This window comes from Grammomys surdaster, unplaced genomic scaffold (genome assembly GCF_004785775.1).
Source record: "Grammomys surdaster isolate TR1022 unplaced genomic scaffold, NIH_TR_1.0 205, whole genome shotgun sequence".
Classification (NCBI taxonomy): Eukaryota; Metazoa; Chordata; class Mammalia; order Rodentia; family Muridae; genus Grammomys; species Grammomys surdaster.
The window spans coordinates 1130440-1143162 of record NW_021604650.1 but is presented as its reverse complement, the minus strand read 5'-3'; the positions used below and the strand labels follow the sequence as shown (position 1 = coordinate 1143162).

At 55.1% G+C, this 12723-nt stretch overlaps 2 protein-coding genes across 2 annotated transcripts in view; one reads left to right on the top strand and one right to left on the bottom strand.

Moving 5' to 3' along the window:
• Plcb3 (phospholipase C beta 3) overlaps window positions 1–7982 on the bottom strand; it is a 15581-nt gene extending 7599 nt beyond the window's left edge. The window contains exons 1-14 of the mRNA XM_028770953.1: window positions 7715–7982; window positions 5068–5145; window positions 4822–4890; window positions 4591–4731; window positions 4275–4354; window positions 4140–4193; window positions 3974–4049; window positions 3763–3863; window positions 3066–3232; window positions 2842–2988; window positions 1620–1860; window positions 1366–1450; window positions 1100–1286; window positions 382–572 (exon numbers count right to left, since the gene is read on the bottom strand). Of these exons, the coding sequence (XP_028626786.1) occupies window positions 382–572; window positions 1100–1286; window positions 1366–1450; window positions 1620–1860; window positions 2842–2988; window positions 3066–3232; window positions 3763–3863; window positions 3974–4049; window positions 4140–4193; window positions 4275–4354; window positions 4591–4731; window positions 4822–4890; window positions 5068–5145; window positions 7715–7813 (1716 nt within the window). The 5' untranslated portion in view covers window positions 7814–7982. The remainder of the gene's footprint in view (window positions 1–381; window positions 573–1099; window positions 1287–1365; window positions 1451–1619; window positions 1861–2841; window positions 2989–3065; window positions 3233–3762; window positions 3864–3973; window positions 4050–4139; window positions 4194–4274; window positions 4355–4590; window positions 4732–4821; window positions 4891–5067; window positions 5146–7714) is intronic.
• A 4080-nt stretch (window positions 7983–12062) lies between these two features.
• Ppp1r14b (protein phosphatase 1 regulatory inhibitor subunit 14B) overlaps window positions 12063–12723 on the top strand; it is a 7738-nt gene continuing 7077 nt past the window's right edge. The window contains exon 1 of the mRNA XM_028771007.1: window positions 12063–12216. Coding sequence (XP_028626840.1) covers window positions 12063–12216 — 154 coding nt within the window. The remainder of the gene's footprint in view (window positions 12217–12723) is intronic.

The window sequence follows — 12723 nt, the reverse complement described above, 5'->3', positions numbered from 1 at the left end:
TTTTTTTTTAAGACAGAGTTTCTCTGTGGAGCCTAGAACTGTTCTAGAACTTAAGTCTGTAGATCAGGATGGCCTCAAACTGAGAGATTCACCTGACTCTGTCTCCCTAAGTGCTAAAGCTGTGAGTGACCACATCCTAGCTCTTTTATTATTACATTTTATCTAGCCAGCCATCATCTATCTGTGTACTTACTTGATTTCTGTGAGGAAGACAAGCATGTGGAGGCAGATGCTTTTACTAGTGGAGCGTCTCTTTGGCCTTGCACCCTAACTCTTGCAGGCTCATTTGCATACCTACTTAAACTGGAACCCGTGAGAGCAAATGCATAACACAATGGCCGCTACCTAGCAAACGCCCCTCTACCCGCCTACGGTCCTGACCTCATCGGTGGTGGGCTTTTTGGGATCCGTTGTTTCCTCCTCTTCTTCATCTTCCTCCTCATCCTCTCGGTCATTAGGTCCCCGGTTGATGCCCTCCTCACCTAGAGACTTCTGAGGCTCCAGGCTGGCCTTCTCAGGCCCCACCTCCTCCCCATTGCTTAGGCCAGGGCAGCTGTCGGAGCTGGGGGACCCTGCACAAGGGCCAAGGGTCTGGTGTCAGGGTGCTCTCTTAAAGAAGTACAGCTTGGGGAGAGGGTAGGGGTCAGAGTCTGGGTGGCATTAAGGCTAGTGATTGTCCAGAGGTGTCAGTTACACAGAGCAGGGAACTAGAGCAACAGCCTGAACAGAAAGTTGGGCTCAGCCAGCGCCATACCCAGCAGGGGTTAGTGGGGTGAGCAGTCACTTGTCATGAAGAGGGATCTCAATAAGGGGACTAGGCAAAAGTTAGCTGAAAGTTGAAGTAGCTGGGTAAATAGAGTCAGTGGAGGTTACAAGTCAAGTGTCAGGGGCCTGAAGGAAGAGGATGGATGAGATCAAAGGTCAGAATCCAGAGCCCTACACTGGCTGGGCAGCTGTGACATACTGAAAGTCACGGCAGAGAGATCAACACCCAGCCGAGAGCGGGGAAGGTCGGAGGTCGGGCTGGAGTGATGGAGATACTGGGATGGGAAGTTAAGTCCATGTGAGGATCAGGGCCGGAGGTCAGGCCAGGCCATACCAAGCTGGGGTGAGGAGGGCTCTGTGGCAGCCGAACTCTCACTCAGGGCTGAGTTGCTCTGTTCCAGAGGCCGCTTGCGCACTGAGCTGTCAGGGACACCTGTGCTGGGCCGATGCCGCTTCTTATTCTTCACCAGGATGCGGCCCATAAGGTCCTGTGGACTAGGCAGAGGGGTGCCCGCAGATAGCTGGGCAACGTGGACAGGTCAGACCTAGTCAGTCACCCTTCAGCTGCATATACCCCGGCTTAACTCCAAGCCCCCATACCGGGTACTTGTCCAGTGGGTCAATGAGCAGCGCATCCCCAAAGATAGAGCGACAGTACTCAGCCATCTTGGCCTGCTGCTTTGCCCTGTGGGGACAAGGTCAGAGGTCAAAGGTTCCCAGGAGTCGGAGGCCTATAGAGTGGATGAGTACCTCAGGGTCAGAGCTGATGAAAGTATGAAAGGGCTGTGTTGGGGTCCTTCCAGACTACCTCCACCAGAGGTCTCTCTAGAGATTCCCAAGGCAAGCCCACTCACGAGTCCACATGGTTCTCGAAGGAGAGGATGACAGGGTAGGGTGAGGTCTTGAAGGCTGTCTCAGCAATGGCCTCTAGCACATCACGTAACGGCACCTCAGTGGTCATGGTGAAACCATGGGTAATGAAGGGCTCTTCCTCCGGTGGCCGCCCCTTCCACACATCCAGCTCCACACAGCGGCAGCCCCACAGCAGCGCCTGGCGGTACATCTCCACCGATGATGTTCCAGCCAGCTGGCCCGCTGCAGGTAAGGCTGTGTCACTACCCACTGGCCACCCCATCCCATGTGGAACCAACCCAGACTGGGGACAGAGAGACCCCTGACACAGCCCAATCAATTCCAGGGCGGTACACTCTGACTAGCGTCTTCCTCCTCCAGTCACTGTCCACGGCAGTACCGTCTCCCCCAGAAGCCCTCGGGAAAGGGCAGATATCCTGAACCCCAGTCCCTGGTACTCATCAAGTAGGATTCAATAGCATTTGCAGACACAGCTGGTTCCCAGGCTCACATTCCCTCACATAAAACACTCCCAGCACTGCCCACTCCCCTGACCTAACCAGCATCTACTATAGCTGCTCCTGCTACCCACCTCTGGCCTGCACCAGCCTCACCACCTCCTGCCTGGAGGATCACAGCACCTCCCTGCCTCCAGCCCAATCTCCACAGAATGTCTGACAACTGGCCAGGTCACAGTCAAGCCATCCAAAGAACCTCCTTGCCACTCACACTGAATCCAGAAGCCTTCCAGACCAGGGTTGGCCCTGCCTCCCCTTCCCAGCCCCCTCCTCCTGTGTACCTGGCATTAGGCCCATGTTTTATACACACACACACACACACACACAGACGCACATGTGCATGCACATACTTCCTTTCCTGCTTCTCCTGTGCTATGCACATGGTAGACTAGCACTGTATCCCTGAACTGCACCTCCAGCCCTGTTTTTACTTCTAAAACTATCTATCTATCTCTGGCCCATGCATCTGTACAGGCTACTTCTGCACCATGAAACAAATATGACCTCAGCCCATCCCCAGGGACACTTCAAGATATCCAAAAGGTCTACCCCACAGGGATACTGACTCTGGGGTAGAGTGGCCATTCCTGCCTCTTCCCCAGCATTGGCCAATGAGTGATCAAGTTCAAAGTGCTCTCCCCAAGGAGAAGCAGCGTGAGGATGTGTGTGTCTCTGTTCTCTCTCTCTCTCTCTCTCACTCACTCACCAGTGAGATAGGTATTGTGTGAGGAATTGATGAAGTATGCACTCAGTGGCTGTGTCATGTCCATGCTCAGATCCAGGGCCTCCAGAGGCAGGATGCCATTCTCCTCCCCTCCCAGGTAGCGGCTGAAACCCTCCATGGACATCTGGTCTGCGGATGGGGTGCCAACAGGTCAGCTGGGCTCGGCTGGCCCCACCCACACTGCCCCACTGCTAATAGCTACTCACCGCGCTCCAGGAACTGTTTGTTCCGCTCATACTTCTCAATGAGGAGCCGAGCCTGTGAGGACCGAAGCGGCGGGTACAGCACTTCGTTGAGTCTTGGGTCTCTTTGCTTCTGGTTGATGAAGTCCATGAGCTGCTCCAGAGTGAGGTACGGCTTGCCCTTGGCACCTCTGAAGGGGCCCAGAAGCTGGGTCAGGCTGTAGCCTCAGCTCCCACCTGGTGCTAAGCCCTCACCCTGGGAGACAGAAGTGAGAAGGCCTGCACCTAACTTCAACAGTCACAGACTGGTACTTTGGGCCTCAGTTTCCCTGTTCACCCTCCTGACCACTCAACTGTGTTGGGCAGAAGACAGACTGGCATCAGCATTTGTAAGAGTTTTAAAAGCTGCTAAATGCTTGATCCACCACTCTGCGCCTCCAAACCCCAGGGCCAGTCTTGCCTCTGGCCTCCCACATTAGGTTGGCTCAGGCAGGTCCCACAACATGTCTGAGGCCCTTGGTCTCCATCCTGAGTGGGATGATTAAGCTACCTGTGGCAAAAGGATGACAGAGAGTTCCAGAAACCATGAGTACCCTGGGTTTCTCACTCTGACACCCACAAACCTGCCCGCCAGCACCCTTTTTCACTGGACCAGAAGAACACTGAGCAGAAACCAGAGGCAGAGCCCAGCCTATGGGAGCCATTCCTGCAGGCTGCTTACATCTCCAGCAGGATCTTGTCAATATCCGGTCGCAGACACAGTTTGTTCAAGAACCGCTCAAAGATTTCCAAGGAAAACTCATCAGGCCGAATGGACTCACTCTGAGGGTAAGGAGTACAGGCTAAGACTAGGGCAGCCAGTTCCAGAGAATGGGTGCCCACTGTGACATCCCACCCTGCCCCACCCTCACCCTAGCCATGCCCCCACACACCCGGTTGAAGTTGAGGCCACAGGACTCCAGTGCAGTCTCCACCCGCTTCTTGTCTGCTGAGAACATCTTCAGAATGCTGATGCAGGCAGGAAGGGTCAGGGTCAGTGGGCAGCAAAGATCACCAAGGTCAGGTCAGGAGAGATGCTGAGGGGGTAGGGGGACTTACTTCTTGACTGGAATCCATCCTTCCTGGTTCACCTGAAGCTTTAGCTTTGTGTATCTGGGAAAGCAAGTACAAGGGTCAGAGATTGGGACTGGTCAGCTGAACCCCCGGTGCTCCCCATAGGAACCCCAGGCTCACGCTTTCTGAAGGAAGGTGTTCCGGGAGGCATTCTGAGCCAATATATTCATAGCCAGTTTAAACAACTCCTCCGACCAGACCTGGAAATTAATAACACACGGAGGACTAGATGAAGGGACAGAGGGGTTAGCCCAGTCACAGCCCACATCCAGAACAGGGTCTGGTGCATAAAACATCACGAGAACTTATGCCCATAATCTCAGCACTTGAGGAACTTAGGAAAGATAGTTGCCCTGAGTTTGAGGCCAGCCTGGGCTACATAATGTCTTCCAATGAAGCATCTGCTTTCCTGGGTTGTCTCTTGACCCCAACCCACCTTGACTGTGTCATCTTGCACAGCCATGAAGTTCAAGAATGTGGTATTTACTGGATCTGGCCCGGCTACCACTGTCATGAGTTTCTCCTCTAGCCGGGTATCAGGGGCCCCAAAGCCCAGTACTTCTCGAATCTTGGGGTCCTGTGTGGTGAAAGCCAAAGGTGAGGAGGAGGAGGAGGACCCTGTCCCCTGATAACCTCGGCCCCATCAGTACCAGATCTTATCACCCACCTTGGGCAGGCGGGCGTAACGGCCTGTCCGTGTGTCCCTGATGGAGCTGATGTCCAGCGTGACCACCTCCTGAAAAAAACAGAGCCAAGGTTTGTGTCTGAGAAGTATGAGGGAGGGGTCCTTAATCTCCCCACCCAGGCTGGGGAGTGACCACCCTGGCTAGCCCTTTCCCCCAGGGCAAGGGGCTGGGCAGGGGTCACCAGTAGAGGCCTAGGCCTGAGCCAGCAGCACCAGCACCGCTCTCACCATGTTGGATTCTGTCCAATACAAGAAGAAGCCATTAGGGTCCACACGCAGGGTCACCAGGTTCCGACTGGAGGCCTCCTGAGGGCAGTACAAGACCAGAGTCAGGGGAGTGAGGGCTGGAGTAGGCTTGTTGCTGGACCTATAGTAGCTGTTTCTGCCAGTGAGCCAAGAGGAAGCTCCTCCAGCCTTCAGTGCTTCTGGAGACGACGACAAGTCATGAGCATGACATTTCAGGTTCAGTTCCCAACACGTCTCCCGTCTTCACCTTTGCCCTGAGATGCTATCCCATAGGCTACTAGCTACCCTGTCCCTATCACCCAGCTTTTGCCACACCCCACCCTGTACTTTCATTACTTCTCTACCCATGAAACTGCTGTGGAGGCCTCGAGGAGCCCATCCTAGCCTCGGTTTCCCCAGAAGGCCTGAGATGTCAGGGATGCTGGAGTCCTCTGCCTCACACCCCTTACTTACACACTATCACTTTAGCATACTATTGCTGTATGAGAGCGGAGGGCGGGCTTGGGAGCCTGAGCTAAAGCCTCTCTCTGTCCCTTGAGGCCTCACAGTATCTGGCCACCCTAAGGTCTTTCTCAAAGCTCATCACCCATCACACCGCACCTCATGGGATCCTCAGAGCCTCTAGGCTCACCCATCTTATGGAAAAAGGCCCCTCAGGAAGACTGGGCAGGGAGTTTCTTCTCTCTAACAACCCGACGGTGACTGACATAAAAGCAGGAGAGTAGGAATATGCTCATTTTCTAAAAAGCACCTAGTCACTGATGCCCAAGGCTACCCCATGTGCTGATGACCAGCAAGGACTTACACTCTAGCACCTAGTCACTGATGACCAAGGCTACCCCATGTGCTGAGGACCAGCAAGGACTTACACTCAAGTCAATCTTACACTTACAGTCCCTTGAGCCAAAAGAGAGTCAGCATCCCCAAACTACTGCTCTAGACAATCCCCCCACCAACAGGGCACACTCCCAGTCCCACAACCCCAACTGGGAACCGCATCCAATTCTACACCCTTAATTTCAAAATCCCCTCTTCATGTTCCCCAACGCCTTGTGTGTGAGATGTATTCTGCCATCACCTTCATTTTACACAGGAGGAAACTGAGGAGTCAGGATTTGCAGGGGTACACTTACAAAGTCCTGGCTCGAGGCAAACAGAGCCAAGAGCCCTGCAGGGCCACCTCTGGCTCCTGATCTCAGCCTCACAGCAGAGACCTCAGTTTTTCTCTTGAGAAAATAGGGGTTGCACAGCCCCACCCATGCAGTCTCGGTTTACAAAAGAACAGCAGCTGATCTGGAGACACAGGTCCCTAAACCCATGGGACTCATAATCCTTCAACCCTAATCGGAGGACACCAAGCACCAGGTCCCAACCCCTCCAGGAGATTCCAAACCTTGCCCTGGACCTGACTAATCAGCCACCGGTAGTGCTAGAAAGGGGGCGATTTGTGGGTACTGTCCCTAGAGCCTCTGTGGTACCATCCTCGGGGGCTTAACCTCCAAAGGCCACCCACGACACTGGCTCTTCAATTCCAGACTTTGTTCAGCACCCCCACCCTACCCCAGGCCCTCTCCTTGTTTCCACTTCCTTATTTGGGTTTATCACACTGCAAGGAAAAGGAGAAACTTTTCCCTTTAGGTTGGCTTGGGGGGAAGGAGTCTCCTGGGGCCTCGGGGGGTACCCACCCATGCCCAGCACACCTGCAGCTAAGGCCACGCCCCCAGCCCCTCCCCTTAGTTCCCACTCCTGCCCCACCCAGCCGGAAAGAAGCCTAGCGTCTTCCAGGCCTTTGGCCCGGCTGGGAAGGAACAGTAAAGGAAGCTCCGGCCGCTGCTGAGTTGAGGCCCTAGGGAGCAAGGGGCCCAGGGGGCAGGGGAGGGAACGGTACAAAAACGTGGGTGAGACGTGATATCTGGCTAAGAAGCCGCAGGTGGGTATCAAGAATGTACAAGGGAGAAAGCAGTAAAAAATGAGGGTCAGGATTTATTGGGGTTCAAGGCCATTAAGTTAAAGAGTGGAGAGCAAAGTTCCCAGAGTTGGAGGAACCTGAAAAGGAACAAAGTCTCTGGTAAGGAGTGATTTGGTGCTCCTATCTGAACAGAAAGCTCGTGGAATCCAGAAGCAGGACGAAGGGGTACCAACCAGGACAGGCTGAAAAGTGATGAATATAATGTCTCAGGCGAGGCACTGGGAAGAGCAGGATCCCAGCGGCACCCCACTCAAGACAAGGATGCCCTATGCCCCCTGGGAGTCCAGTGTCAGGCACAGGAGTCTGGGGACCAGACCAGAAACTGAGAACCAGCATGGAGACATTGATATTCATCGTCTGGCAAGGGTAGGAAAGAGTGAGAAGAGGGACAGGATTTACTGGGGTTCAAAGTCTCCATGCCAAGGAGTGGTGAGCCCAATTGACCACAGCTAAAGGACTGGGTTGCGGGAGGTTAGGGGGAGACAACGACAAAGTCTTCAATTACCAGGACAACAGGACTCAAGTTTCTGGAGTGCAGCAAGGCTGGAATAGGGGGTGAGGTAGTCAGGCAACACTGAAATGGGAGTCCCTAGCATCTAGCCGAATGTGAATGAAGGAATGCTTCCATCTGGGCAGAGCAGGGGACAGCCACTCTCTTACCTCGTCCCATTTGATGAACTTACTCCCGCGCCGCAGGGTCTCCACCACGGTGGGCGGCTCCAGCTGCAGCGCGTGGACGCCGGGCCTCGCGCCCGCCATGGCCAAGCCAGGGACGGCTCGGGGACCTATGGAGCCCCGACGGGAACCGACGGTGCCACTGCTCTCTCAGCACGCTCCCGCGCGGCCCGCTCTGGCCCCGCGGCGTCAGCGCCCGCCCGCCAGCCAGTCTGTCCCGGACGGACCGGAGACTCGGCGCCCGGCCCCGCCCCCGCCGAGCCCCGCCCCGTCGGGCGGTGCCGCCCCCTCCCACCGCGGCAGTGCCGCCCGACCCACGGCGGCGCCCCCTGGCGGTCGGGGCGGCGACAGCAACCAAAGTAATGATGGTAGAGCGGAACTGGGGGTCTTTGTTGGGCGGCTGACTCAATAGGGCTGTATTTTTCCGGGGTTTTGGAGAAAGTGGGAGCGCTTAGGGGCACGGGGCTATTGAGGGTGCACCTGGAAAGACGGGAGTTGGAGCTGCTCAAGACATGCCAAGGTCAGCCGGTTGGGGACCCCAGGTGGAAAAAGCGAAGATACTAAGGCTAGGGACACAGACCCTTGTCCCCAACACCACTCCTACCGCACTAAGATGAGCTCAGGAAACGTCACCCTATCTCCATCACACTCCACCCGCGTGCCCTCACTTCGCTTCACCCCCTCCTGCTCCAGCGCAGTCCCCCCCCCCTCCCAGGGAGCACTTAGCTGGCTAATGGGCCTCCCGCCGGCAGGCGCCCCTCCCCCGTCCCTAGCCCTAGAGGCCTGGAGCTGCCACCTCCTTTGAGGACCCAGGCATCCTGGCTTTCCGGAGAAAACCTTGCCGCAGTTCTTGCGTTGCTGACCCTGTGCTGGAAGCCAGTGTCAGTGAGCCTCTTAGCTGAAAACTGCTTAGTGAAGGATGGTTGTTTGCCCAGAGGGGGCAGAAGCCTCGTGGGTGTCCCCAAAGGAGGGGTTGTGCAGCTCCTGGCCCACAGCAGGTGCCCTGAAATCTGTGTTCCAGTGATCGGAGGAACGAACGGAAGGGGCAGGCTCATGGGCACCAGCCGGGGTGGGGGCTGCAGCCCCTCCCGCAGGGCTTGGCTGGGGGGGCCTCCTGCCTGGGGGCCCCTGTGGGAGCCCCCCCAATACAAAGGAGGCAGCAGCAGCAGGTTTAAAGTAGAACTCATCCAGAGGGGCCAGCCAAGTCACCTAGAAACCCAGAAAGAGTTGGAGCTAGCTCTGGGGGAGGAGGGTCAGCTAAGGAGGCGCTTCCCTGCCGGCGCCTTTGCCCCAGGCTCTCAGGCCTCAAGAGGAGCCCTGCCTGGCACTGGCTGTTCTCCAAATCGCCATCATAATGGCGGCAAACTTAATGAATCTAGTTGTCTTTGGCTGTGGCCTTGTGCAGTGATGTGATTATTATCTCCACTTGAGGCCCAGAGAGGGGAAGGGACTTGCCCAAGGTCACACAGCTTCCTGAGAGGATTTCACCCCTCATTCTGACTTCCTGCCTCTGCTCTCTGCTCTGTACGAGAAAAAAAGGGGGAGAAGGGTACAGGCCTGTGGTCCTCCTCCTCCTCTTTCACAAGGGCTGTAAGAAAATACCCCTTCGGAGCTCCAACTACCACCAACCTCCTCCGAAGAACAAAACTGTTAAGGGTGAAGACTGGCCTCTGTCCCCACTGGCTTGCTTTCAAATGCAGGACTCCCTTGTCCAAGAGCTAGTTATCACAGTGGGATAAACACCCCTACCCCCTGTAAGTAATGTGACAGGCGGGAAAGAAACCTGTGGGAAGGTCAACTCTGGCACAGTGGATTCTGCACACCAACACTAAGGTCATGATGACTGGACCCTCCCAGAAGCTTCTGGAAGCATGTCTCTGAAAAACAGGATGGAAGCTGTTTGTTGGGCCAGGCTCTCTTCTTCCCCCACCGCTAATCTCTTGAGGCCAGCAGCCCCCCATTAGAAGACTCCCTCTTCTTCCTTGGACGCTTTCTTCCAACCCTGCGATGGTAATAGAGTTTCTCGGCATGCAGTAATGGGGGGAATGAAGCCAGCTTTTCCGGCCTCTACCCTTGATTAAGGGATTGGTCTGGGCCCGCAGGTCCCTCCCCAGGGCCTCTGCTTCAGGGAGGTGCTGCAAGCATCCTTAGCTGCACTCTGGTGGGAGGGGGCCACATCACCCAGGGAAGCCACAGCCTGAGACTGGATGAGAGACTAGGCACACTCCAGTCATAAGAGGGCTGGTGGGTGAGCAGAACAGGCTAAAGGCTCCAGCTCCTGAGCTCCAGGTCACAGGGAGGTCAGGATCCTCTGGCTCCTGGAAGACACGCCTTGGACATGAGTGATTTGCCCACTTCCTGGGCAGAGTCAGGACTTGAATCCAACCGGTGTGTTCCAAGGCTAGGGCTCTGTTTGAGCGGCTCAGGTTCCAAGAAAGCTGTAGGCCAGCATACCCATCTGCTGGTCACTGGAAGGAACAAGAGCAGCCAGCCCCAGGAAAACAAAGATAACCTGGAGATGACACAGGAGGTAGCCAGAGGGAGAAGCAGGACGGGTTTATCTCTGAAAGGACCTGGCATGAGACCTGGAGACTTTCGAATCTAATGTTATGGTCAAGGACGGAGGCACAGGCAGGGTTGAAGGTTTTCAGAGTCAGGGGCTCTGCTCTCACAGTGTCTGCTGGGCACGCATTGGTACAAACCAATGCTGGGCTTCAAAAGGAGCTGCTCCGCCCTTGGTGAGGTGAGCTGGGCATGCAGGGGATCTGTCCCTGGGAAGAGTGATTCTCCCATAGTTCAGGCACGGAAGGGGAGGTCAGGCTCGACAGGCAGCGGCCACTGCCTAACTGTAATAGCAGGAGCCAACCTCCCGGGCTGTCCAGACTAGCCAACTGCGATTACGAACAACTGTAGGTGGTGCTGGGGATCGAACCTACGGCATTGTGCATGCTAGGCAAGCACTGTTCCAAGGGAGCTACCTCCCTAGATGTGTCTCCCTTTATTTTATTTTTACGGTACTGGGAATCAAACCCATACCTTGCACATGCCAGGCAAATGCTCTACCCCTGACCTATACCCCTAAACGTTGTGGCATCTCTCCAAAAAATAGCATCAAGGAGGCTACAGAGATGCTTCAGCAGTTAAGAACATTTGCTCTTGCAGAGGACCCAGCATCCATATGGTGGCTCACAAACATCCATACCTCCAGTTCTAGGGAATTCAAAACCTTCTGACCTGCATAGGCTCAGGTGGTACACATGCATATATGTAGACAAAATAGTCGTAACACAAATTCATAACACATAAAATTTTAAAAAGTAGCATAAAGGAGGAGCCTGAAGTCCTGGGTTTGAGTTTGGATGTAGTACCAACTGTGGGACCCTGGACCAAACTCACCTCTCTCTGAAACCTACCTGTTCAGAGGCTTTTTTCTCTGCAGCATCTAGAGAAAAGATGTCCATATAGGGAGGGCTAGGACCTGCTGTCCCTGTAATCTTGACACTATTGGAAACTGAAGAGCCAAAGATACATCCAGAAAGTGCTATACAACCTTGTTGGGTAGTATCAGATGGAGTGAGTAGCAGAAGACTGGTAGACTCTGTCTTAGTGCAGGGGATGGGGGGGGGGGGGGGGGGGCTCACACAGCCCAGGCTCCCAGCTCCCTCTTTAAATAGCCCTGTGACTTAACTATGTGCTGTCATTACCTAAGTTTTCACGGATTTTCCTCTTTAACGTTGCCCATAGCCTTCAGAGGAAGTCCATCAGGGTTTTGTTTTGTTTTTTTCCTTTACGGTCGTTTGTTCAACCAATAGGATGGAGAGTCGTTTGCTTGAGTCTGAGAGTTTTAGGAGCTACAGTTCTATAGGGACCCAAAAGTTTCCTAATGTCTGTAGGTTTGACAGGGAGCATGCCGACCCAAGCTTGGGTATCAGCGAAGTCCTCAGAGCTCTAGTCCACCAAAATTTCGCTGTCTAGCAGAAAAACAAACGAATGAATGAAACAATTTAAAGATGCAGACGGAATGAAGAAGAATGGAACGTGGCCTCCTAAAGTGTGAAGGATAGAGAAGTTACTAGCTTGCCGTCCCTACAGCAGAACAGGCAGGGATCTGGATAAACGCTCATTTGGAGTCAATTGCTATTATTACCTTTATCACCGTGAGTTTTGGCTTCCCCACATTCTAGCTCTTTGCACCCGAGTTTCTTCCTTTGCACACGCTCAAACTGGGGGGTGCCCAGGGCCTCGCCCAGCACAACCCAGCCAGCTCAGAGGGGCGCGCCCCAAACAAGTTTGCGCTTCTCTGCGGGCTCTGCAGCTGGGAGGGGCAGCATCGATGATCCGCGAACTACATTGCCCACAATACTACGCGCGCCGCCATCTCAGCCAGTGGGCGGTGGTCGTCCCAGGTCCTGGCCATTGTAAGCCCAAAGGCCAACTCTACAAGCTCCCACCCGAGCTCTTCCTTGAGGGGCGTGAGACCGACCCAAGTAGGGCATCCCGGCACCTGGGCAGTGCCTAGACCCCTTTGCACCTCCGATCTCCGGAAGCCCTTTCCACGTGTCGACCCGCGCGCGGAAGTTCTCTCGTCCCTTGCTGACCAAGGGTCTCGCAGGTTCCTCACCGGATCTGCGCCCACTCGGTCTCATGCCTAGACTGTTTCTGCCTCAGTGACAGAATGCGACAGAGTGAGAAGAGGACTATGGTCCTAGCGGGCGTGCAGACCCAGGCATCCGACACAAAGAAGTCTAGGTTTGAGGCCAGAGGTTAAGTTAAAGGAGACCCGACAGACAGCCCCGAACCCTGCAAAGTAGATCCTCCCCTATCCCCTTTCAGGAGGCGGGGTTGGGGAGACAGGGGCCTGAAATGGGGCTGGCCCTTTAAGGGGGTGTGGTCGGGGGGCGGGGGAAGAAAGCAAGACAGAGAAAGCGGCAGCGGCGGCGGTTCGGGCGGCGGCCGCGGGGGACAAAGGGCCGACAGACAGCCCCGAACCCTGC